We start from the raw sequence: 27775 nt of genomic DNA on the forward strand, positions 1-27775 counted from the left end.
GCTACCAAGAATTACTAGCAAAGGCTAACAACCAAGAAGCTAAGATTTCTCTCTCCAGACTCTTCTTTCACGCACACTCACCACAGTATTTTTCACTCATACTTAACTATTAATTTCCCTGTGTAATTTACTTAGTTAGTTGGAAAATCAGTATCGACAACTCCACACAACGGAGTAATCTGGCAGCCAAAATTCTCTCAAAAGCTTCCATATTTAATGAAGCAAACCTGGCAGCCATGTTTGTTTACAAATTGTCACAGTCGCTCACTCGTGAGCGCAGACGTTTTACGTCTCCGATGTGTGACATCATGTTGTCTTGACAACCATGCAATATCGTAAACCATATTCAACACTCATTCTCCATTGGGTAGAGTGACGTAATACATGTAGAATAAGCGATATGCTAACAATATTGCATGCTATCAAACCAAATGAATGAAACCTGCTAGAAGGGAAAAGAACACGTTTTTATTCCATCGAAAAAGCGTCCTGTATGTATAATAATGTACTATAATACCATTCTCATGAACTAAGATTATTTGATGATTTGTGATCATGACATGCTCAAATATTGTGTTTGTGTGGGGTTTTTTTTTTGTGCAGGCAGAATGAATTTTCATGATGAGATTGCAGTAATGTTGTTGTCTTCTCAGATGTTTTCAAAGCAAAGCCAAGATGTCAGGTCATATACTGATGTGGAGTTTATGCTCTTGTGTGTTTGCTGTACAGAAAGCTGATGTAGCTGTGGCTCCTCTCACCATCACCCTAGTCCGAGAGGAGGTCATCGACTTCTCCAAGCCCTTCATGAGCTTGGGGATCTCTATCATGATCAAGAAGCCGACCAAATCCAAGCCAGGCGTCTTCTCCTTCCTGGACCCGCTGGCCTATGAGATCTGGATGTGTATCGTCTTTGCCTACATCGGTGTCAGCGTGGTGTTGTTCCTGGTGAGCCGCTTCAGCCCGTACGAGTGGCACAGCGACGACTCGGAGGACGGCGGCGATCAGCAGAGCCAGAACCGGACGCCGTCTCCAGAAGCCGGACAGTCGCAATCGCAGGGTCAGCATGGCCAGAGCCCCAGCCAGCAAGACAAGCAGGAGAAACCACCTGAGCACACCAACGAGTTCGGCATCTTTAACAGCCTGTGGTTCTCTCTGGGTGCCTTCATGCAGCAGGGCTGCGATATTTCACCCAGGTAAGTCCGATGATGTTCTCTGACTAAAATGGGAATGATGGTTGTAAAAGCAATGAAGGAAGTCAAACTCAATCAGAAATAAAAGATTACACAGTTACCGAATATGAAACACTGAAACACAATAGCGTCAAGGCAATAATTTTAAAGTCGCAAACCATCAGGAAATCCACTTCAATTTCAGCAAAAAGGGAAACATCAATAATACAAATGCAAGTGAAACTGAAAAGCCAGATAGTGTAATATGGGGAAATCGGGAAGCCGGAGCAGTTAAGAGAGAAAGTAATGAATGATTCATGAGTCATCAGCGGAGACAGTATTCCAAATTTGGAGCGTGAGAAGCATCTGGGGATGGGAGAGCTTTGAGGATTTTTTTTTTTTTTGATATTTTGAAAATTTCTGGCTATATAGAAAAAAATATTTTTGTATTTAAACTGAATTAAACTCCAGATTCCACCAAACCCTTAAACAAGTCTGGGAATCTAGAATATTCTGTGTGCAAAACACTAAGCAGTCAGAAGAGTTGGACAAGAAAATACGTGTTGCTGAAAAGTGGTCATGTGATGTTGGTTACTACAGACACCCAGAATGTAACGTTGGTCACATTTTTCTCTTAAAAACTGCAGATTATGTATGAAAAGGTGGTTTTTGTAGCAAACCACATGGATATATATCTACAGCAGTGGTGACCTGTTACTATTTGAGCTGGGACTTGAGCTCAGCCAAAACTTAGCCAGACACCAAAAAAGCAACAGGACAAAGGATTTTGCAGGGGTTTGGACCTGCAGGCTGCCAGGTCACTCCATTGTGTGTAGCTGTCGATGTTGATTTTAAAAGTACCTAAGTCAATTACAGAGGGAAATGAATACTTAAATCTGAGTGAAAAATACTGTAGCGAACGTGCAGTGTGGAAGAAGAGTTTGGAGACAGAAATCTTAGTTTCTCGGTCGTTAGCCTGTGCTACTCGCTCTCGATAGATGGCACTGGTTTTACTGCTTTATTAGCATTCGCTAACACTACTGATGAATGCTATACCGGCTGGAAGGTGACTTCACTGCTGCGCTGACAGTACCGATTCGCGGTTAAGCTCGCGGTGGCCTTCGAGAAGGCTGAGGACAATACATTTTTGGTCCCTCCCACTATAAATCAAAATTTAACTGGTTAATTCATCTGTCACTTCCTACATAAACATACACTGCCATGGCCTTCTGTCCCGGCAATGAAGTCCTAACCAATGAATGAGCCAGCTCTAAACTCTTCTCAGCCTAGAGACAACAAACAAAACAATCTCACTGGATAACTCAATTTTAATGTTTTCAGGACAGTAACCCTTTCATTTCTGAAGCACATTTGATAGAAAATAAGGCCAAATTAGAATTAGAAGAGAATAATTATAATGAAATTATGAAAGAAATTAAATATAACATTTGAAATGCTGATATGTTTGGGCCTTCTCTGAAGGCCTAGAAGGCCCTGATGGTTCCCCTCTGATTTACAGGACCAGTCAAAATTTGGACACACCTTCTAATTCAGTGTTTTTTCTTTATTTTTATTAATTAAAGGACACCTCATGTCTTAAAGTAATGGTGGATGTCATTTCTCTTTACTTCGTCTAGCGGTTTTTGATATAATATGTATGGATTATTACAGTTGTGGTGTGGAATAGGGCTATTTACTGTATTTTTATTATTTACTCTTTACAGTTTCATCTCAAACACATTAAGAAAGCAAGAAACTCATCTCATCTCATTATCTCTAGCCACTTTATCCTGTTCTACAGGGTCACAGGCAAGCTGGAGCCTATCCCAGCTGACTACAGGCGAAAGGCGGGGTACACCCTGGACAAGTCGCCAGGTCATCACAGGGCTGACACATAGACACAGACAACCATTCACACTCACATTCACACCTACGGTCAATTTAGAGTCACCAGTTAACCTAACCTGCATGTCTTTGGACTGTGGGGGAAACCGGAGCACCCGGAGGAAACCCACGCGGACACGGGGAGAACATGCAAACTCCGCACAGAAAGGCCCTCGCCGGCCACGGGGCTCGAACCCAGGACCTTCTTGCTGTGAGGCGACAGCGCTAACCACTACACCACCGTGCCGCCCCGGCAAGAAACTCGTTCACTAATTAACTTTTGACGAGGCACAGCTGTTAATTGAAAAGCATTCCAGGTGATGACCTCATGAAGCTGGTTAAGATAATGCCAATAGTGTACGCAGCGTCATCAAGGTAAACACTGGATACGCTGAAGAATCTAAAATATGAAACGTTTTATTTTTTTAACACTTTTTTTGTTTACCACATAATTCCATCTATATTCCATGGGTTATTTCATAGTTTTGATGTCTTCGGTATTGTTTGACAACGCAGAAAATACAAAATACAGGAAAAAAATGATGAATGAGTAGATTAGGGGTGTACAAACTTTTGACTGATACTATAAGTGGGTGTGTAATTTGAAAGCAGAACCAAAGTACGGTTTAAACCACAGAGCTGGAGGTGTGTTTACATTGTACACATACTTCACACACCTCATTTTCATCCACTCTGATTGTTTTGACCTTTATCAGAAGCACTTGTTGTAGGCCATGTAAGTGGAGCTTGAATATTAGAAGGTCACATGACCATATATATTTTTGTAACTCACACAGCAGTGGTGGAGATTGTCATGGATGTTATTACCTCACCCACGACGGAGTAAGCGGGGCGAAGTATTGTAATCAGTGCGGTTTGTTTGTGTGTCTGTCTGTTAACAATCTAGTGTCTAGACGGTTGCACCGATTGACGTCAGATTTTCAGGATAGGTGGGCAATGGTCCATAGATTACCTGATTAAATTTTGGGGGTAATCGGGTCAAAGTCAAGGTCACCAGAAAGGTCAAAATCGTTTCTTTTGCAATAACTTTCTTCAAATTCATCATTTTGAGTTCAAACCAAAACCAAAATATACATCTTTCAATTCAGCTTCCAACCATATGCTGCACGATGGAGTAGCTTGGACAGTCTCCATACCAGTTGGGGGTTAAAAGTCAGGGGGGTCAAGGTCATCAGTCAAAATAACATTGTCCATTATAACGCAAAAACGGTTGCCGATAGACAGATGTTTACTATTATGAGCATATAGAAACTTTTCATTTGGCACCATGATCTTTGATCTTGCGTGACCTTGAAAGGTCAAACTCAAGGTCACGTATCTTCAGAGGGCTGTAACTTGAAAACGGTTGATGGTAGACAGATATTTACCCTTATCAACTTATAGGAAGTGCCATATGGGCTTTCATTTGGCACCATGATCTTTGACCTTGAGTGACACTGAAAGGTCAAACTCAAGATCACGGATTTTCAGAGGGCTGTAACTTTAAAATGGTTCATGATAGCCAGATGTTTACCATTATCAACAGTTCATGTTCCAAGATTTGATAATAAATAAAAAATTAAACATGTAGGATTAAGCTAGGGATTTTATTTTTGTCCCATGTCTCCCAACATCATGTCGCATATCTCCCCTCAGTGTCTCATGTCTCCTTGCAAAAAATAATGACAGAAAAAGCGAAGCCTGAAGGCCAGTATATGTGACAAGCTGAGAAACTAATGTTTCTCCATAGCAATTGGGGGTTAAAAGTCAGGGAGGTCAAGGTCATCGGTCAAAATAACATTTAATAGTTGGTCAAAATGTTATTTTAGACAGATATTTATCATTATCACCTTATAGGAAGTGCCATATGGGCTTTCATTTGGCACCATGATCTTTGACTTTGAGTGACACTGAAAGGTCAAACTCAAGATCACTGATTTTCAGAGGGCTGAAACAGAGGGCTGAAACAGAGGGCTGAAAGCCCCATATGGGCTTTCAGTTGCTGCCATGACCTTTGACCTTGAATGCCTTTGAAATATCAAACTCAAGGTCATGGATTATCATAGGACGGCTGATGATTGAGAAATATTACCATTATCAACATATAGGTATAAAATAAGTGCTGCCGGGCAGGGTTTGTTTTGCCTGGCAACACTCGTTTATTATTTATTATTGTTTCGGATGTAGGGGAGAGCGGGGAGACTTGGGACACATTTTCAGCTTTTGTAGATTGTGTGAAATTCTTTGCAGGTACACTACCGTTCAAAAGTTTGGGGTCACCCAGACAATTTTGTGTTTTCCATGAAAAGTCACACTTTTATTTCCCACCATAAGTTGTAAAATGAATAGAAAATATAGTCGAGACATTTTTCTGGCCATTTTGAGCATTTAATCGACCCCACAAATGTGATGCTCCAGAAACTCAATCTGCTCAAAGGAAGGTCAGTTTTATAGCTTCTCTAAAGAGCTCAACTGTTTTCAGCTGTGCTAACATGATTGTACAAGGGTTTTCTAATCATCCATTAGCCTTCTGAGGCAATGAGCAAACCCATTGTACCATTAGAACACTGGAGTGAGAGTTGCTGGAAATGGGCCTCTATACACCTATGGAGATATTGCACCAAAAACCACACATTTGCAGCTAGAATAGTCATTTACCACATTAGCGATGTATAGAGTGGATTTCTGATTAGTTTAAAGTGATCTTCATTGAAAAGAACAGTGCTTTTCTTTCAAAAATAAGGACATTTCAAAGTGACCCCAAACTTTTGAACGGTAGTGTAGCATCACATTCATATTCATTAGAGAGGATTTATTGTACCCTCTTACCGCAACATTAGTTTCTCAGCTTGTCACGTATACTGGCCTTCAGGCTTTGCTTTTTCTGTCGTTATTTTTTGCAGGGAGACATGAGACACTGAGGGGAGATATGGGACATGGTGCTGGGAGACTTGGGACATAGTTGGGCGACATGGGACAAAAATAAAATCCCTAGCTTAATCCTACATGTTTGATTTTTTATTTATTATCAGCTCTTGTAACATGAACTGTCGGAACACACAGTGCTGGCACAGCGATAGAAAAATGTCAGTTTACCCAAAACCTGACTCAACAAAACAGTTCATTCTCAAGAAGGAATGAAATAAGATGCATGCAGGGACACGCCCACATTTTTAACAAACATTTTTAAGCTACTTTAGATTTGTAAACCACAAGAAAAAACCTGGAACATGATGAACTGTCCCAACTCTGCCCATCTGGGCATTTTGAAAAAAAAAAAAACCTTAAATGTTTTTCTCCCAGGATTTAAGTTTAATCACTAATACTATAAATGGTACCTCAAGGCTCCATACTTTAATTCTTAATTAATCCTGAATTCACCAGCGTACATTACACCATAGAATGGAGACGGAGTCGGAGTAGAAAGTACAAGTTTTGGTTGATAAAATATTGAACTACACAAACCTTACTGCAGTGTCCAGCTTCCTGGCTCCAAAGGAAGTCGGTTACTCTAAAGGCCAGCATCTAACTTCTGATGTCATCTAAAACCTGAGTGGTTGAAATTAATTGACGGGAATACAAACTGCTCCCAGCCTCCCTCATCCCAAGTCTCCCCGCTCTCCCCTATTTTAGGATCTTAGATATAAGCCTTACTGACTAGTCATGTGAAATGGACTGGGTTAATCTAAAACTCAAAAACTAATCTGCGATGTTAATAAAATGAGGACGTGCTGCTAATATCATACACACTGTTTCAAATCGACATCAGGATGAGTGGAAAGGTAAGGAATAAAAAGTCTGTTCTTGTACATGCAGTCCAAGCTTGCACTTTTGAACTTGAAATTAAATCAGAGCTATGATCAAAATGGTGTCTTTTGTAATCTTTTACTCTGGAAAAGGGTCTGTGGATGAAAAAAAAAATGTGAGAACACATGCTTTAAGGTAGACTTGTGCTATGAACTCAGTGTGAACCTAAAACCCTAAAAAGGAGGTGTCACGTCTCTCACACTGGAGTCAGCATCGTCTATATTTTCTTGTTTTGCATGTTTTTTTTTTAAGTTAGACAAATTTTGCTTGCGGTCTGAGATGATAGAAGGTAGGACAAACAAAGAATCTCCCTGGAGGGTTTTTACTCGAAAGAAAAAAGCTCAAAACCTCTTTTCTGGCAGGATATCATAGAATCTTTATCATGTCAATCTGGATGGATATGTATTAGATGGTTTTACTTTATAGGAGGTTAAATCTTTAAATAATATCGGCTGCTGTTGAGTGGTATATCAGATATATTCCATTCAACTAGCATGATATGGAACTAGTCGAAGACGAGTAGCTGAATGGAATATATCTGAGATACCACGAAAAAAAAAAAACACCAGCCAATATTATTAGCTCATCCAGCTGATAGGTGATGATCTTATCCCATCATGTCTTGTCCGTTGTTCGTCCGGCGGCGTCCACATTTCATGAAAATCGCTTCTTCTCTGGATTCTTCACTGATTTTTATTCTTTTTGGCAGGAAGATAGGTCTGCCTGGGGTGTATATACATAGCTTCTACCCAGATTTGCATAATTGCAATTAATAATGAAGATATGGAGTAATTAATCAATCCCTAACGAGCAGTTTCCACACAAATCGCTTCTTCTCCCTCAATTCTTCACCGATTTTGATTCTTTCTGACATGAAGGTAAGGGGACCTAGGGTGCATATAACTTCTATCCAGATTTGCTTAATTACAATTATTAATGAAGTTATGGACTAATTAAGCCTTAATAATTAACAGTTCAACAAAAAATCGCTTCTTCTCGGTCAAATCCTCACTGTTTTGGATTCTTTCTGGCAAATAGGTCGGTATTCCTAGGGTGGATATAGCGTCTATGTATAGCTTGTATATAGTGTATATAGCTTGCAACATTTATTGCGCCCACATTAGATCGTTCCTTCTGGACTAGACGGGGCCGGCGTGAGCTACGCCGTCATTGACGGTCTTCTTGTTATTATACATATTCCTTTTGGGTGTTCAACACCCATTTCTCTTTCAAAATTCTCTCAAAAGCTTCCATATTTACCGAAGCAAACCTGGTGGCCATGATCTCATCTCATCTCATCTCATTATCTCTAGCCGCTTTATCCTGTCCTACAGGGTCGCAGGCAAGCTGGAGCCTATCCCAGCTGACTACGGGCGAAAGGCGGGGTACACCCTGGACAAGTCGCCAGGTCATCACAGGGCTGACACATAGACACAGACAACCATTCACACTCACATTCACACCTACGCTCAATTTAGAGTCACCAGTTAACCTAACCTGCATGTCTTTGGACTGTGGGGGAAACCGGAGCGCCCGGAGGAAACCCACGCGGACACGGGGAGAACATGCAAACTCCACACAGAAAGGCCCTCGCCGGCCACGGGGCTCGAACCCGGACCTTCTTGCTGTGAGGTGACAGCGCTAACCACTACACCACCGTGCCGCCGGTGGCCATGATTGTTTACAAATTGTCAGTCGCTTGCTAGCGTGGAAGTTTTACATCTCCAACGTGTGACGTCATGTTGTCTGGACAACCATGCGATATCGTAAACCGTATTCGACACTCATTCTCCATTGGGTAGAGTGATGTAATACACGTAGGATAAGCGACATGCTAACAACATTGCAGGCTATCAAACCAAATGAATGAAACCTGCTAGATGGGAATAGAACACATGTTTTTATTCCATCGAAAAAGTGTCCTGTATGTATAATAATTCCAGAAGTTGCACTGATGCACGCCCAGTCCTTAAAAATTCTGACATGACAAATCTGGATCGGACTAAAATCCCAGAGATAGTCTGGTAAAAAATTACATTACCGTACATTATACCGCCATGTAAACAATTCCAATCCAAATATGGTTTAAGCTGTAGTGTGTGGTTTGTGGGGTTTTTTTTGTGTGTGTGAGAGACATGAATCCATGCCAAGGTCTGTTGTGAGGTGGTGGTTCTGACCCAATTCTCTATGCCAGTGCATGTCTTGCTGCAGCTATGTATTCCCTGACCTTTCATTTCCCACTCTCGTGAACCGAAGCTGTCTTGTTCCTTCGGCTAAACTGACACTTGTCGTACTATTTTCTCTTGCCGTTAGTCATTATGGAGAGCATTAGTGTGTTGTACAGCTGCTGCATTGCTCGATTGTCTGTTCTCTCCTCTCATTATACCAAGATGAGCCTCTGGAAGTTCCGGCTCCTCAACTGTCGTTTGACATTTAGATATGATGTATATATATATATATCCTTGGCTTGAGGGGAGAGCTGGCGCAACTCAAATTAGATTCTGCTCTCAAGCAGGGACTTGGGCTGCCGTTGTTCTTCTCACTGCGTGAGCTCAACAGCTGCAGAAGATGTTTTCACTGTCCATCTCTTACTGGCTAATTAAGGTTGGCCTTCATGCCAACCAGAAGGTTCTTATAAAATTCTGCATAGAAGCCAGTGATCTACGCTTATCACGCAGTTACACAGAGGAGCACATGGACGAAGATGAATTGTTCTCTGGCCCCATGTGACCCACAGAGTCGGGTGTTACATGAGGTAAATTTGAAAGAAAGAGAGAATATACTGTAGATCGGGCTGGCGTGAATCATTTTCTCAGTACTTCAGGGCTTTTTAATGGAAATCTCAGCACAAACTCTCTGCGGTGGTCTGAAAGGATGATTTGCGAAGCTGTTGCAGCTGGTTATGAATATACTAAATCAGACTCACGACGTATTCTGCAAGTCTGTTGTGTTGTTTTGACAGTTCAAGCGGTATAACATTGTATGCATGGCGTCAACACTCTAGAGCCCTGATTTACTAAGATCTCAAATAAAGAGTGCTCATTTGCATGTGCAGTCAGATAAATTATGCATACTGAGAATAGGTTTACAAAGAACATTTGCATAAATTGCGTCATGTGAAAAGGAATGGAGGAAATGGGTAGGGAAATTTACGAGTGAAAAATGCAGCTCGGAAGAAGTCAGAAGTCGTTTTCAGGAAGAGTGAAACTTCGTGAACGTGAAGCTTCCGACACTTCTGCTTCGGGAAGGTCCACTGTAATGACAATGGTGCTATTTTACAGCCGAAACTTCTGAAAATGAACCTCAACGACGTTCATCATAGATGTAAGAACACTTGCAAAGGTCTTTTTAGTAAGCTGGAGAAAGGTATCAGACTGGATCATACATACCGTAAAGTACAACCCCAATTCCAGAAAAGTTGGGACGCTGTGTAAAACATAAATAAAAACAGAATGTAAAGATTTGTGAATCATGGAAACCCTATATTTCATTGTAAATAGTACAAAGACAACACATCAAATGTTGAAACTGAGAAATTTTATTGTTTTTTGAAAAATATTTGCTCATTTTGAATTTGATATCAGCAACACGTTTCAGAAAAGTTGGGACAGGTGCAACAAAAGACTGAAAAAGTTGTGTAATCTCATCTCATCTCATTATCTCTAGCCGCTTTATCCTGTTCTACAGGGTCGCAGGCAAGCTGGAGCCTATCCCAGGTGACTACGGGCGAAAGGCGGGGTACACCCTGGACAAGTCGCCAGGTCATCACAGGGCTGACACATAGACACAGACAACCATTCACACCTACGGTCAATTTAGAGTCACCAGTTAACCTAACCTGCATGTCTTTGGACTGTGGGGGAAACGGGAGCACCCGGAGGAAACCCACGCTCTTTTTATACCCAATCATTTTAGTGACCTGTTGCCAATTCACCAATTTTTTATTTTTATTTTTAGCATTACACAACTTACTAATACTAAAAATAAAAAATAAAAAATTGGTGAATTGGCAACAGGTCACTAAAACGATTGGGTATAAAAAGAGCATCCCAGGGAGGCGGAGTCTCTCAGAAGTAAAGATGTGGAGGGGTTCACCGCTCTGTTGAAAAACTGCATGGGCAAACAGTGCAACAGTTTAAGAATAATGAAACATTCTCAATGTAAAACTGCAAAGAATTTGGGGATCACATCATCTATGGTGCGCTGTCGCCTCACAGCAAGAAGGTCCTGGGTTCGAGCCCCGGGGCCGGCGAGGGCCTTTCTGTGTGGAGTTTGCATGTTCTCCCCGTGTCCGCGTGGGTTTCCTCTGGGTGCTCCGGTTTCCCCCACAGTCCAAAGACATGCAGGTTAGGTTAACTGGTGACTCTAAATTGACCGTAGGTGTGAATGTGAGTGTGAATGGTTGTCTGTGTCTAATGCCGCTTTTCCACTACAAACGCGGCTGAGCCGTGCCGTGCCGAGTCGAGCTGAGTCGAGCTGAGCGGGGCTGTTGAAGTTGCATTTCGACTACAACCGCGCTGAACCGTGCTGGCTGGAAGTGGGTGGACACATTGGGTGGAGTTAGCGAAAGTGGGTGGACGTCACGTGATGTCGTTAAGCAGCGCAAACAGTGACATCAGTGACAGTGGCGGAACAAGTCAGAGCCGGGCCGGGGGCGGGGCAAATGACCGGGCCCTTTATTAAAGCTTATCATAACATCATTTTAGGCTACAAAATGTCCGCAACTGCGGTGTTTACCAATTTCAACACTACCGGGTGCAACTATATGTTATTTAGTACATCAAGTCCTTCAAACGAACATGTAACTCAGAAACAAAAAACATTAGGATACTGTACATGGCTCATAATAAAACATCAATAGCCTATACTGCGCACATTATCTGAAGGGCATACGAATGAGCGCTCAGAGGTTGCAACGGTGACAGGAAGAGTCAGAAATAAAAGGAGGGCGGTGCAAACCTCACTGAATGCACTGTGTTTACCAATTTCAACACTACCGGGTGCAACTATGTTATTTTGTACATTAAGTCCTTCAAACGAACATGTAACTCAGAAACAAAAAACATTAGGCGACATACTGTACATGGCTCATAATAAAACATCAATAGCCTACTGCGCGCATTATTTGAAGGGCATACGACGAGCCTTGCGCTCCGCGAACTCGTGCACGATGCTCTGTATGTCACTGATTCAGTGAGCTTTTAAGCGGTAGTCTCACGACCCGGAGAGTAAACAATAAACATGGAGGACATGGAGTCGTTAGTGTTGCTGGTCTTGGTGCTGTGGCTTGTTGTCACCGACAACGCCAACAGATACTGGCAAGAGCGTATAGATGAGGCGAGGCGCATAAGGCTTCAGAAATTCTCGCAATTCGTAATTATTCTTCTTCCGGGTTTGCGGTGTTTACAGATCCCAGCGCGCTCGCGGGGCGTGTGTGGGCATGTGAGGACACGCCTCCTCACCAATCAGTGCACAGGGGAGTGTCTGCTCACGCCCCCAACCTCACTCGGCACGGCTTGGCTCGCTTCAGCCCCACTCCAAAACGGTGCGAGTTTTAGGGGCTAAGCAGGGCTGAAGCGAGCTGAGTCGTGCTGGTTTTTGGTAGTCGAAACGCGAGCCGTGTCGGGCTGAAGTGAGCTGAAGCGAGCTGAAGTGAGCTGAAAAAGGGTAGTGGAAAAGGGCCATATGTGTCAGCCCTGTGATGACCTGGCGACTTGTCCAGGGTGTACCCCGCCTTTCGCCCGTAGTCAGCTGGGATAGGCTCCAGCTTGCCTGCGACCCTGTAGAAGGATAAAGCGGCTAGAGATAATGAGATGAGATGAGATGAGATCATCTGTGGTACATAATATCATTAAAAGATTCAGAGACTCTGGAGAAATCTCTGTATGCAAGAGACAAGGCTGAAAACTGACACTGGATGCCTGTGATCTTCAGGCCCTCAGGAGACACTGCATTAAAAGCAGACACGTGTCTGTAGTGGAAATCACTGTATGGGCTCAGGAACACTTCAAAAAACGATCGTCTGTGAAAACAGTTCATTACTGCATCCACAAATGCAAGTTAAAACCAGATATAAACAATATCCAGAAACACCACCACCTTCAGGGATGAGAATTTTCCGCCGATCGGCGGATTTCCGACTTTTTCAGACCAAAATAATCGTTTTTGAGATCGATGTAAATCCGTTGATAAATTTTTTTTTTTGGGGGGGGGGGGTATGGTTAACGATCTGTGGTCACCTTATAGCGTCTTGATTCTTGGTGGGCTCCAGGTTAACACACTCGAGTCTTTCGACATGTTGTAATTAACATTCACTTTTGCGACAATGTTCGACTTATTTGCAGTTGAATTTTCGGGAAATCCCATCGCGTGCAGTGTATAAACACAAGTACGCATGCTCTCCACGCGTGGCTTGCAATCGCCGTTCACTGACCGTACACACTGTTTGACGATACGCATTGGTAACATCGGAAAGACACGTATTCAGGCGGGATATTTTAGCATATCGACAATGGCAAAAGTCCTAGATAAGAAAGAAGAGGATTGAGCGAGGGAGATTGATAAAGGTGCAGGAATAAATAACTGTTTTCGATGGGCTTGGTTAGAAAGAACACTGAATGCCGAGATCGACAAGCAGACTGTCACAACGAAGCTCGGTGATCACATACCGTACAGAAAATAGATGTCCCAGGAAAAGAACTTTGCTCATTGTGTTCTGGCATGATAAACTACGCTAGTAGAGGAGCAAGGACTATCGAACTTCACATATACACCAAAAAACACAAAGGTAGGTCGAAAATTATTTTGCCTGTTCAATGATTCATTATATTTATAATGTATATCACACGAATCAATGCCATGGTGTGTGTGTGTATATATATATATATATATATATATATATATATATATATATATATAAAATACATGTCATATATAAATGTGTATCTTTTATAAATGGGGTTAGCTTATCTAATGTAGCATGTTGGGGAGAATCATAGTATCGTATATTTCTGATAAAATTTTAGGTATGATACCATGTATAACTCTCTTACTTACACTACCGTTCAAAAGTTTGGGGTCACCCAGACAATTTTGTGTTTTCCATGAAAAGTCACACTTTTATTTACCACCATAAGTTGTAAAATGAATAAAAAATATAGTCAAGACATTTTTCTGGCCATTTTGAGCATTTAATCGACCCCACAAATGTGATGCTCCAGAAACTCAATCTGCTCAAAGGAAGGTCAGTTTTATAGCTTCGCTAAAGAGCTAAACTGTTTTCAGCTGTGCTAACATGATTGTACAAGGCTTTTCTAATCATCCATTAGCCTTCTGAGGCAATGAGCAAACACATTGTACCATTAGAACACTGGAGTGAGAGTTGCTGGAAATGGGCCTCTATACACCTATGGAGATATTGCACCAAAAACCAGACATTTGCAGCTAGAATAGTCATTTACCACATTAGCAATGTATAGAGTGGATTTCTGATTAGTTTAAAGTAATCTTCATTGAAAAGAACAGTGCTTTTCTTTCAAAAATAAGGACATTTCAAAGTGACCCCAAACTTTTGAACGGTATTGCTCATTTCACGGGGGGGGGGATTGCTGGCATGTGCTGCGCGGGAGCGTCTGCCCAAATTTTTTAGGCCGATATGAACTTATAGTTTTTGATTTAAAAAAAAAAAATCCAATATGTAATGACAATTGTACATGCCTGTTCTTTAATTCAAAATCACCATCTTGATCTTCAAATTGACCGTATGGTATCTGTATTACATTACACAACATCCTGTCCAGATAAAACCTAGTTAGTACACACAACAGTTGAAAGGGAAGTGATAAGCGATGTTGAATGTTGCCTGCTTAATATGCAAGACCTCCTGCTACCATGATAACATCACAAGAAAGCTTAAGAGAATTATATGATAGACCTTTTTTCTGGTTTGCACTTCATTTTCAAGGATTAGAGTATTCAAAGACATGAATAGCAAAAATGCAGAAATATAATATTGTAGAGCTCGTTTATATTAAAAGGTGCATTGATTTTTTGAAATCATCAAATGTGAATTGATTAAAAACAAGTCTCTTGTACCATATTAATCATTTTCACCTGGTAGTCCACCAAGAAGGGGAATTTATTTCCAAATAAATTGCAACTTTTTGCTGATAAAATTAATGGTTTGGGGGTAAAAAAAAAAAAAATAGCCAAAAATCATTAGCTCCCACCCCCTGGGCCCCCACCATGGCTCTGCCCCTGGGCCCCGCTGGGTGCCTGCAGCCCCCAAACCCCCGGCTTTTGTCAGACTTTTTTAATACCTTTCCATTCTCATCCCTGCACCTTCTCTGGACCCGAACTCTTTTACGATGGACTGAGACAAAGTTGAAAATTGTCCCGAGGTCTGATGAATCAAAAGTAGAAATTCTTTTTAGAAATCATGGCCACCACGTCCTCCAGGCTAAAGAGGAGAGGGACCATCCGGCTTGTTATCAGTGCACAGTTCAAAAGCCAGCATCTGTGACGGTATGAGGGTGCATTAGTGCACATGACATGAGTAGCTTGTACATCTGGGAAGGCATTATTAATGCTGAATGATATATACACATTTTGGAGCAATATGCTGCTACCCAGACAAAATCTTTTTCAGGGAAGGCCTTCCTTCTTTCAGCAAGACAATTCCAAACCGCTTTCTGCACAGATTAAAACTGCATGGCTCCATAGTAAAAGAGTCTGGGTGCTAAACTGGCCTGCCTGCAGTCCAGACCTGTCTCCCATTTAAAACATTTGGCGCATTATGAAGCACAAAATAAGACAAAGGGGACCCCGAACTGTTGAGCAACTGAAATTGTACATCAGGCAAGAATGGGACAACATTTCTCTTTCAAAACTACAGCAACTGGTCTCCTCAGTTCGCAAATGTTTACAGAGTGTTGTTAAAAGTAGAGGTGATGCAACACAGTGGTAAACATGTCCCTGTCCCATTTTTTTTGAAACGTGTTGTGCATCACCATCCACATTTCACGAAAATTGCTTCTTCTCTCTCAATTCTTCACTGATTTTTATTCTTTTTGGCAGGAAGTTAGGTCTGCCTGGGGTGCGTATAGCTTCTACCCAAATTTGCATAATTGCAATTAATAATGAAGATATGGAGCAATTAATCAATCCCTAACAAGTAGTTTCCACACAAATTGCTTCTTCTCCCTCAATTCTTCATCGATTTTGATTCTTTCTGACATGAAGGTAAGGGGACCTAGGGTGCATATAACTTCTATCCAGATTTGCTTAATTGCAATTATTAATGAAGTTATGGACTAATTAAGCCTTAATAATTAACAGTTCAGCAAAAATTGCTTCTTCTTGGTCAATTCCTCACCATTTTGGATTCTTTCTGGCAAATAGGTTGGTATTCCTAGGGTTATATAGCTTGTATTTCGCTTGCAACATTTATTGCGCAAGGTGGCCCACTTTAGATTGTTCCTTCTGGACTAGATGGTGCCAGCGTGAGCTACGCCATTATTTACGGTCTCATTTCAGGTTTAAGGAAAGTAGGGATGGGCTTCATCAGAGTTATCAGTTGTGTAGTCGGGAACTGCTTGCTGGCAGCGGCGATCGCGAAAACTCAGCTGGATGATGGATTTTTAAATGATTCTGCAGTAATGTTCAGTAAACAGTAAAATAATAATAACGAAAACCAACGTTATTTGTCTAATGTCCAGTTGACCAACATTTCCATTGTCAATCTGATCTGATGCTCAGAGCAAAGAAAGAAAACAAAACCAGTGTCTTTGATCCCTTTCTAATTCTCACCACCATTAGTACGAATTGTAAAGTGTTAGATTTAGCACTTCATTGTAGGCCTGTTGAAATTTTCAGCCATTTGTGGCTGAAATACAGTATTTCCTAGCATCCCTGCCTAATAAATATAGCTATATAATTACGTGATGTTACGTATACACGAAGCACCTGCATAAATCAGTCCATGATAATATTTCAATTGGCTCGTCTCCTGTTTTATTAGGAAGAAGTGACTGCTCCTGTGGTGTGTGTGTGTGTGTGTGTTTTTCCAGTAGTAACTCCTACTAGCGTAGTCTGATGTTAAATTGCACCTCTACACAAAATGCATAAATCAGACTAAAAGTCACTGGATATAGTAGGATCGTAAAATCATGCCGAGATGATTAAATTGTTATTGCACAAGCCTCTAGCAACACTTTCAAACCGATTCCGTAACTAACTTGGATCATGATGATGATAAAACGGCAAACCATGATAAGATATTATTTTTATTGTAATATGAAAATGATTGTACTTTGAAAATATCCAATATCGACACAGAAGTGTTTTATCTCCTGTGTGCGACTCTGCAAATCCGTACCATCCAGCTGAAGTCCTAAAGTGTTTGTCCTTGATAAATGTCACGTCTGCCAATCAAAGCGCTCACCGCTCGCAAGGTAATTCACGTCAACTCGTGCACACACGGGCCTTATCGTCTCAAAGAAACAGCTCTTTCCCTCAGGCTGCACTACTTCAGTTAGCCTGTGTGATTTTCAGACCTGCTGTTTAATCTGATAAGGCACGGGAATGGATTTCTTCTCCTTGCACTGATAAAGGTGTGATGGTAAAATGTTAAAAAAAAAACACACACAAGCCCTTTGCTCCTCCTCCCTGCCCGTTTCTGAGACAAACGGCAAATGGCACTGTGATGAAGGCAATCAGGGCCATTTTGTCTCAAAGCTGCTGTAATGCGAGGTTGTGAGAAGGTGGCGGAGTTGATTAGCTGGCGTGTTCTGAGGCTTTGGCAGAGCGAACTGGCGCCGTCCTGCTAGTCCGACACTGCAGAACTACAGATGGAGCTGTATTATAACCAGAGATTGTTCCACATGCCTTTTCTGTTGTTGTTGTTGTTGTTCATGCTTCAGGATTTTCTGTGGCTTATCTGCTACACGCTGACATCGTCACACGCGCTGTCGTCTTCACCACAACGCCACAGAACGCATTACGAGACAGCAGGTGTCTCTGCACACAGGCGTGCGGAAATACGGGTCACATGGCCGGAGCCTCCGTTCATTTCACATGCATTCGTTTTCAGCACTATTTCCAGATCCTTTCTTTGTTCTTGCTCGCAACTCAGACGGGCCGATATTAGATTATGCAAATGGACTAAGCCCAATGTTAATGGTTTCGGCGCAAAACAAAACGGTTCATGCTGATTTAAATGTCAGGGTTGCACACTGGCACACAAGGAAGCGTTGTGACTGAGAAAGGCTCCATTTATATGATTTACTGATTCTGATTACACACAATACCATGTGATTTATGGTAATGTGCGCATACGTTACATTATTAATCTCGATTGTTCTGACATTTTCACATGCTGAAGCATTATGTGGCCATTATCACAACAGCGCAGTGTGCAATAATGTGTGCAGCAGCACCATCAGAATGAATTGCATCATCCAAATACTATTTTACTGTAAAGCATATAGACCACATTCTACTTTTAGTTGCCTAAGCCGTATATACATGGATTAAAGCAAAAATATATATATATACAGTGGGGAAAACAAGTATTTGATCCCTTGCTGATTTTGTTGGTTTACCCACTAAGAAAGACTCGATCAGTCTGTAATATTAATGGTAGGTGTATTCTAACATGCTGAGACAGAATATCTCACCTCATCTCATTATCTCTAGCCGCTTTATCCTTCTACAGGGTCGCAGGCAAGCTGGAGCCTATCCCAACTGACTACGGGCGAAAGGCGGGGTACACCCTGGACAAGTCGCCAGGTCATCACAGGGCTGACACATAGACACAGACAACCATTCACACTCACACCTACGGTCAATTTAGAGTCACCAGTTAACCTAACCTGCATGTCTTTGGACTGTGGGGGAAACGAACACGGGGAGAACATGCAAACTCCACACAGAAAGGCCCTCGCCGGCCCCGGGGCTCGAACCCAGGACCTTCTTGCTGTGAGGCGGAAACTTAATATCACAAAGAAATATCACAAAGAAAATCAAGAAATTGACTTTAAAGAATTTGTATTAATTTATTTGCATTTTATTGAGGAAAATAAGTATTTGAACCCTCTTGCCAAAAGGACTTAGTACTTTGTGGCAAACCCCTTATTAGCAAGCACAGAGGTCAGACGTTTTTTGTAGTTGATGACCAGGTTTCTGCACATATTAGGAGGACTTTTGGTCCACTCTTCTTTGCAAATGACCTCTAAATCATCAAGATTCCGTGGCTGTCGCTTGGCAACTCTGAGCTTCAGCTCTCTCCATAGATTTTCTATAGGATTCAGGTCCGGAGACTGGCTGGGCCACTCCATGACCTTGATATGTTTCTTCTTCAGCCATTCCTTGGTTGCCTTGGCTGTATGCTTTGGGTCATTATCCTGCTGGAAGACCCATCCACGACCCATTTTAAGCTTCCTGGCAGAGGGAAGGAGGTTTTCACTTAGGATTTTACGGTACATGGCTCCGTCCATCCTCCCATTGATACGGTGAAGTAGCCCTGTGCCCTGTGCAGAAAAACACCCCCAAAGCATAATGTTACCACCTCCATGCTTGACAGTGGGGATGGTGTTCTTGGGGTCATAAGCAGCATGTCTCTCCCTCCAGACACGACGGGTTGAATTGATGCCAAAGAGCTCAATTTTGGTCTCATCTGACCATAACACCTTCTCCCAGTCACTCTCCAAGTCATTCAGATGTTCATTGGCAAAGTTCAGGCGGGCCTGCACATGTGCTTTCTTAAGCAGGGGTACTTTGCGAGCACTGCAAGATGTTAGGCCATTGCGGTGTAAAGGGTTACCAACTGTTTGCTTGGTGACTGTGATCCCAGCTGCTTTAAGATCATCCACTAAATCTGCCCGTGTTGTATTAGGTCTATTTCTCACCGTTCTCATGATCCTGGAAACCCCACGAGGTGAGATCTTGTTTGGAGCCCCAGACCTAGGTCGATTGATGATCATGTTGTGAGTCTTGTACTTGTGCACAATTGCACCAACAGTTGTCACCTTAACGCCCAGCTTCTTGCTAATGGTTTTGTAGCCCATACCGGTCTTGTGCAGGTCTACAATCTTCTCCCTTAAATCCACAGAAAGCTCTTTAGTCTTTCCCATGTTGGAGAGTTTGGAGTCTGACAAACTGATTGATTCTGTGGCCAGGTGGCTTTTATACAAGTCATTAGTGATATCAGGTGTCTTCAATTTAGGTGACAAGGTAATTTGGAGAGTCTAACTTGTCTGTATTAACAAGAACTCTTGATGGTTACTAGGGGATCAAATACTTCTTTTTCTCAATAAAATACAAATAAATTAATATAGATATTTAAAAGGGCGGCACGGTGGTGTAGTGGTTAGCGCTGTCGCCTCACAGCAAGAAGGTCCTGGGTTCGAGCCCCGGGGCCGGCGAGGGCCTTTCTATGTGGAGTTTGCATGTTCTCCCCGTGTCCGCGTGGGTTTCCTCTGGGTGCTCCGGTTTCCCCCACAGTCCAAAGACATGCAGGTTAGGTTAACTGGTGACTCTAAATTGACCGTAGGTGTGAATGGTTGTCTGTGTCTATGTGTCAGCCCTGTGATGACCTGGTGACTTGTCCAGGGTGTACCCTGCCTTTTGCCCATAGTCAGCTGGGATAGGCTCCAGCTTGCCTGCGACCCTGTAGAAGGATAAAGCGGCTAGAGATAATGAGGGGGGGGATGAGATATTTAAAAGTTATTTTCTGGATTTTCTTTTTGATATTCTGTCTCCACATGTTAGACTACACCTACCATTAAAATTACAGACTGATCAAGTCTTTCTTAGTGGGTAAACCAACAAAATCAGCAAGGGATCAAATACTTGTTTTCCCCACTGTATATATATATTTGACTGAAAATTTACGGGGGGGTTATGGGTGGATTTCGATGAAATTCTGAGAATGGTTAACTTAGAACTGATAACTTTATTATCAATTAATTAATGGATTAATATATTCAATTTATTGAGTGATTCTTCACCGTTGTTCGTTTTTGAGATAAAAGCAGAGACACGTATTTTCTGTGCACAGACATGATCAGCCATAGATGGACTGACCTCCGTTGAGGTGAGACTTGCTCCTGGTAAAGAAGAGGTGTGCTGAAGACCCCTTACATTGGCCTTGTGGCTGGCTTCCAGTTGATGGCGTGACAGCACTTTCTTTCCATTGCTTCCGTATATTATTTTTTTGTGGCAAACCACACAAATGCAAGCGCCTGGAATGTTTAGTTTTTTGCACCATGAACTAAATGGCTTTCCGTTTTCACCTATTTCGTACAGCCTAAGCCCACCTCCACTTGTTTTTTACACCTTTATCGATAGCAGACACATCAGTGCCTTCTTTCATGTAAAGCGCATCCATGCTACCGAAACCGAAAGCAGAATGACACGCTCCTCTATGTTCGACGTCAATATAGAAAAAAGTTTGGATCTTCGCTTAAATTAAAATTGGGGTTTGACCTTACTTTGTGTTGAATACGACTTCAAAAACAATTCAAGATTTTATTAAGAGAAATATTGTGGCCAACACGAGTGTTAAGTTACCTAAAAGATCGCGTGAAGTTGGCTGCTATCTACTTTGCGTTCGTTCTCATTTTCCTCCATCATTTCATAGGCCAGAAACAGATGTTTTGACGTAATTTAACTTAGTAGGCTATGATTATTATTTAACCGTAATCTTCTAGACATTTTGACTGTTTGGGGCATTGAACGCTGGTGTATGATTTTCAGGGAATAAAGTTTAGCGCATGTCGGAACATCATTGCGCTCGCAGCCTCCAACTCCTCAAACGTCCTTTAAATTGTGATATAACGTAGGCTATAAGGCACGGTTCTAACATACCTTACACATTGGCCTAACGAAAATAATAATTGTTGGGGCGTCTGCTGATTTGTTAGCTATAAATTTAGGTGTAATTACTTCTGACAGTCTGCAAGCATTGCACCGTCAGGTCTTCAAGTCTGGCTGAAGCAGAGGAGCGGGCTTTCCGGGGTTTATTTTTTCGTTTTTTTTTTAACATGCTCTGTTTCTATATGTCCAAGTTTGAACTAAGTCATTTTGGCAAGATTTAATTTAATACAAAACAGAAATGGTCAGACACAAGCACGCCAAGCACATGGGAATGTATTTTGCCAATTTTGACAGCGCATGTTTTTTTAATGCCGCACCGTAGACAGCGAACGTTTAAACATGATCAAACATAGGAAATGAACGACACAAAGCATGGCTCAAAAACAAAAAAGTTAAATAAACCCTGCTGATAGTTGATGGTGTTGCAACACATCAGTGTTATAACCCAATCTCTACCCAACCACCCGTCATTTTAATTCTCCTCGGATCAGCACCGACCTCACATTTGGCCTTGGGAGAGTTCAGTTGACGGAAATCCGTCACACGATGGAAAACTTTAATCCATGTATATAAGTCAGTGTAAACGTGCCAGTGCTAAACTTTGTGGCTAAATGACCCATTTTGAAATGAACATGTCTGTTTTTAATTAAATATAAAAACAAAGCACGTTACGCCTTATAATGTGTACTTGTGTTTGAAATTAATAATCTAAACAAAGCTAAGTTTATATGCATCTATAAAGTTATTGTGTGTGTGTGTGTGTGTGTGTGTAATTGAATTGAATTTTCCTAGTGGCTGAAGATCTACTGGCCTTATACTAAAAACGATCTCCAATGCCATCATGTTATACCCGATACTGTGAGCATGCTTAGTGAATCAGGAAGGTGATTGTCAATTGTTTTGTAGGGGCTTAATAAAAAATAAAAAATAAATAAATAAATAACGATTCTTATGGAAAGATTTCATTTCATTCATTTATTATACAGGAAAAGATTAAAAGTAACATTTCAGTTACAGTTAAATAGGCCTGAGTCAGTTAAAACTGGTTTCTGGCAGGTTCCTGTTCCGCAGCACTTAAAAGACAAATATCACATCACAATACAATCAAGACAAAAATCACATTGACAATACAAACAAAATAAAACATAATTAAAGGAGAACTGAAGTTATTTTAAACTTGCTTTATTTCTTAATTAACGTGTTATTCAGTTATGTTCTCAGTTTTAGTAACCTTATATCGTGACTCTTATTGGCAACTAATTGCAATTAAATATTATACTTATCGGCCTATTCGGTTTTTAGCTGTGTTGAATTTAGTTCGTTTGGTCCACGGCAGGCGTCGCTTATCCGCACGATCTTCACGAGACTTGTGCGAGACTTCGAAACGTGAAGTGTCAGCCAGGTGTCAGTGCCGCCATTTTGAAAATTGCTTACCAAATGAAATATTGCACAAAAACAAGTTTAAATGACGATTACTGACGACTTTTTTCAAACTTTCCTGATCGCTATCAAAACAAACAAAACTTCCAGCTTGTTTACGTCAGCATTTGAAAGAGGGCGCGCACGTCTTTTGACAACGTTGGCAGATGTCGGTCACTTTGATTTCCGCTGTACGTTTTACTTCCGTCCTGCGATGTCTCGCACAGGTCTCAACGAATCTCGTTTACGGCCATTGCTTTGACATATGGACTGATATATTACATAGCGTATTTCAAACACTCAGAACTTGCTATAGCAATGACAAAATAGCCATCAAAAATGCATTCCTATATTTAATAAAATGAGAAATAGAATTTTGATAATAAAAAAATTTGCCTTCAGTTCTCCTTTAAGGATGTAAATAGAAACAAAAACAATACAGACAGCTACTTACATACAGTAGATATTGAAAGGGGAGAAGATTGAAGCAATATAAAAAAGTAACCTGACCAGTATGAGAATAGATCAATGATTGCAGGTGTAACTGTCAAACAGAATGAGTTTGTATCAGTGTTGTAGTCGAGTCACTAAACCTCGAGTCCAAGTTCAGTATCGAGTCCCCAGCGTTCAAGTTTGAGTCATTAAAAAAAATTGAGTCGAGTCCGAGTCGAGTCCACTACTGATCCGGGTTGAGTTCGAGAACAAGGCTGTAACCACACCATTTGATGGTGGCTGTTTTAGCGACATTAACATCAGTTTGTTCCTGAACATGACGTATGAACAGGTGAATGTGCTTCTCTTTGTCAGGGAGTGTGAAGTATTCTGTCAGAGATGGTTGGGAGATGGATGTAAGTGCAGAAGGTGTGTTTATTAATACAAGCGAAGACGGTAAACAATCCAGAACGGCAGGCAAAATTGTAAAACCGTGAAACAGACAATAAGTCGAGCGAGACACAGACTATCGTAGACTCGGCAGAATCAAAGATGAGAAACAGGAAATCAGGGATCAAGAAACCAAACAAGGAAATAAGGCTTGGTAACGTGTCAACAACACAACTCAATACTTCGCAAAGTAAGTGTGTTTTCACAGTTTTTATATCGGCGCGTTGATTGCACCTTAATCCTGTGCAGATGCGAGTCGTTTACGGCGCGCGTGAGAGTCTGCTTGGAATGTGCGCTGTGGGTGCAATCAGTTAATTATTGAAATTAAGTGATCAATCTCATTAAATCAGTCTCATTAAATTTGAAGGTTAATAATTAAAATGAATCAATCCCATTGAATTGTTTACTTTGACTCATTTGAATTGAATCATACCATTCAATCAGTCTCATTTGAAGTGAATCATTCAGTGAATCATTTAGTGAATCGTTCAATGAATCATTTATTGAATCATACCATTAAAACTGGTGCTTAATAATAAATTACCAAACAGCTAAATTATGGTATATTTCCAAATTATTATGATCACTTACCATATTACATAACTTATATGCACCTTTTTTTTTAATTCTTTGAGAGATTGGGGACTTCAGATATTGTTCACACCAACAAGATGAATATACATAGCTTTGATAATAAATGAATTTATTATAACAAAGATAAAATTGGATAAATCAATATATACAAATATGATATTGTGTGTGTGTGTGTGTGTGTGTGTGTGTGTGTGTGTGTGTGTGTATGGCCTAGCTTGTTGCTAGCTAAAACAAAGGAATGTTATCTAAATAGAACAAAGGATTAGCTCTGTTGCTAATGTGTGCTTGTGTGTGTGTGTGTGGGAAGGACTTGACCATGTGTTTAGCCTCATGTAGCTAACTACACGTGGTGGAGGCCTAGATTAGCCTTGTGTTGCTAGTGTGTGTTTGTGAAAGGCCCTATGGCCTAGCTAAAGTGTGTTTGTTAGGCCTGGTGAGGCCTACTGAGCACATGGTAGGCCTTGATTAGCTTTGTGTCGCTAAGCAGACAAAGGGAAGCTGTAGCTAACCCACTAGCTCATAACCATACCGAATCCACTGAAATCTTGATGAGATCAAGATGTATAATAATGAAATTAAAATGTTAGTAAGAATAAGAGAGAGAGAGAAGCATGCACAGCCTGTCTATTAAAAACAATTGAGAGATTAACAAAATAAATCAACAATTCAACACGCTGCGTGTTTAACAGTGTAACAGATAAACCTGGGTTTAAATTCACACTATTTCACTAAAAGCAAATTCCTAAGACTATCTTAATTATGCCCAAATGCCAAAATCTTACTTAATCCTGCCTTTAGCAAGATATGAAGAAGTATTCGCCGTTGTAGTTTCGGGCCTCGCCGTTGGAGCACGTGAGCCGCTCGTGATGGAGGCGTAGAGAACTTTCTGGTCCAGCGGAACACTTGGGTGGTTCCCGTGGAAAGCAGAGGATTCTTGGTCCGAACTTCAGCGTTCGTGAGGAAAAGTCTCTGATCAGAATAAGATGCACAGCACTTTTGAGTTAAAAAGGATTCAATCGCTTCTTAACTTTTAACTGCCTGGGCTGCAGTCGTGACGTCACTTCTAATACGAATAAACCGGTTGTAACTCAGGTTGAGTTTAAAGATCGTGCTATTCTGGACTTTTATCTTGGCCAGTAGTTAAGCACAGAACGTGCTGGATGGTGAGTCTTGCAAGAAGGAAGTGTTTTCGGGTTTGAGAGCATCTCTTCTATGCGTCTAGATTCCTTGGAATCCGGACACGAGAGACAAAGGAATGGAGCTTCCGCCTGGACTTATGCGCGCATGGCGGACTGATGTAGATGATCCCGCCCACGCGTGATGTAGGTCACGCGGAAGAGGACTGGGAATTGTAGTTCTTAGAGACAAAATGGCGACATGATACCTACAGCGCTGTCTGGAGCACGCCCAAGAGTCTATCTGATGCACGTGCCAAGGCACGCAGGTGTGACACCCTTGCACAAAATTAGTACAAAAATTAATGTAGACATAAATATCTTGTGCCAAATTATTATGGTATGTTACAAAAAATAAAGAGAAAATCCAAGTCCTCGTCTCCAATTTACGAGTCTGAATGCAGTTAATGCATAAGTCCAAGTCCGAGTCCTCAGTGCTCAAGTCCAGGTCGAGTCACAAGTCCTTAAAATTAGGGCACGAGTTGGACTCGAGTACTACAAGCCTGTTTTGTATGCCTTTTTAAAATGTGTAATGGATGGTAGTGTTTTAATGTGATATGGGATCTCATTCAGGATTTTGGTGTAGGTCTGAAAAAATGATCTCTGACCACAGGTGTTTTTATCAGCAGGTACTGAAAGAACCTGGTCTAGTAATGCGCCCCTGTTGTATGTTGTGTGTTGGAAGAAAAGCAGTAAGTGTTGGTGACGGACAGTTGATTTGAATCTGAAAATAAACTGTAATAGCATGACTGTTTATGTAATCCTGAAAAGTCATGACATTTGAATGTGAAAGCGCAGAGCAGTGATGAGTCCAACTAGGAAGTTTATGGTGGAACTTGTACGCTCTGTTGTATAGTCTTGCTATTGGTTCAATAATTTCCTTTGTGGTAAGAGACCAAATTGGAAGACAGTACGATACTGTTGAAAGAATAATTGCATGGAGGTAAGTGTCAGAAACAGAGAGTGACAGGTACGGTCTGATCTTGTTATAAACATACAATTTCTGATTACGCTTCGATGTGGATGTGCGCTCGATAAGTAAGGTGTGAATCAAGGCGCATGCCAAGATATTTATAGGTTTTTGTGGTGACGAGTTTGATTTGAAAAAATGATAGGATCAGAGAAGGCCACCTAATACATTAGTGCTTGAAAATTTGTGAACCCTTTAGAGTTTTCTATATTTCTGCATAAATATGACCTAAAACATCATCAGATTTTCACACAAGTCCTAAAAGTAGATAAAGAGAACCCAGTTAAACAAATGAGACAAAAATATTATACTTGGCCATTTATTTACTGAGGAAAATGATCCAATATTACATATCTGTGAGTGGCAAAAGTATGTGAACCTCTAGGATTAATTTAAAGGTGAAATTAGAGTCAGGTGTTTTCAATCAATGGGATGACAATCAGGTGTGAGTGGGCACCCTGTTTTATTTAAAGAACAGGGATCTATCAAAGTCTGATCTTCACAACACGTTTGTGGAAGTGTATCATGGCACAAAGGAGATTTCTGAGGAGCTCAGAAAAAGCATTGTTGATGCTCATCAGGCTGGAAAAGGTTACAAAACCATCTCTAAAGAGTTTGGACTCCACCAATCCACAGTCAGACAGATTGTATACAAATGGAGGAAATTCAAGACCATTGTTACCCTCCCCAGGAGTGGTCGACCAACAAAGATCACTCCAAGAGCAAGGTGTTGTCAAGGACCAGACAGGAGAGGAGATCAAATGCACTCAAACCACAGTTTAATAATAACAGGGGAAAAGGGAGTTGGGAAGTTCAGTGGCAGGAGGACTGAGAGGCAGGGATGGCTGGTGGGAGCATGGTGGTGACATCTGAGGTCTCCCATCCAAGTACTGACCAGGCCCAACCCTGCTTAGCTTCTGTGATCAGACATTGTCAGAGAGGTGTGGCTGTTGGTTGACAGCACTTGGGTTTCAGGCAGTCTCCCAGCAGTAGTCCCTCAG

The 27775-nt window shown here is 41.4% G+C and overlaps 1 protein-coding gene across 2 annotated transcripts in view; it reads left to right on the plus strand.

Annotated features, from left to right (window-relative positions):
* Window positions 1-27775, plus strand: part of gria1b (glutamate receptor, ionotropic, AMPA 1b) — a 190440-nt gene that overhangs the window by 114834 nt on the left and 47831 nt on the right. Inside the window, exons 10-11 of one of the 2 annotated variants that reach the window (XM_060936358.1) lie at window positions 730-1009; window positions 1103-1193. In XM_060936358.1, coding sequence (XP_060792341.1) covers window positions 730-1009; window positions 1103-1193 — 371 coding nt within the window. Of the gene's footprint in view, window positions 1-729; window positions 1194-27775 lie in introns of both variants that reach the window. The other variant, XM_060936357.1, reaches the window with a different exon arrangement.

The sequence above is a fragment of the Neoarius graeffei genome, chromosome 12, assembly GCF_027579695.1.
Source record: "Neoarius graeffei isolate fNeoGra1 chromosome 12, fNeoGra1.pri, whole genome shotgun sequence".
NCBI lineage: Eukaryota > Metazoa > Chordata > Actinopteri > Siluriformes > Ariidae > Neoarius > Neoarius graeffei.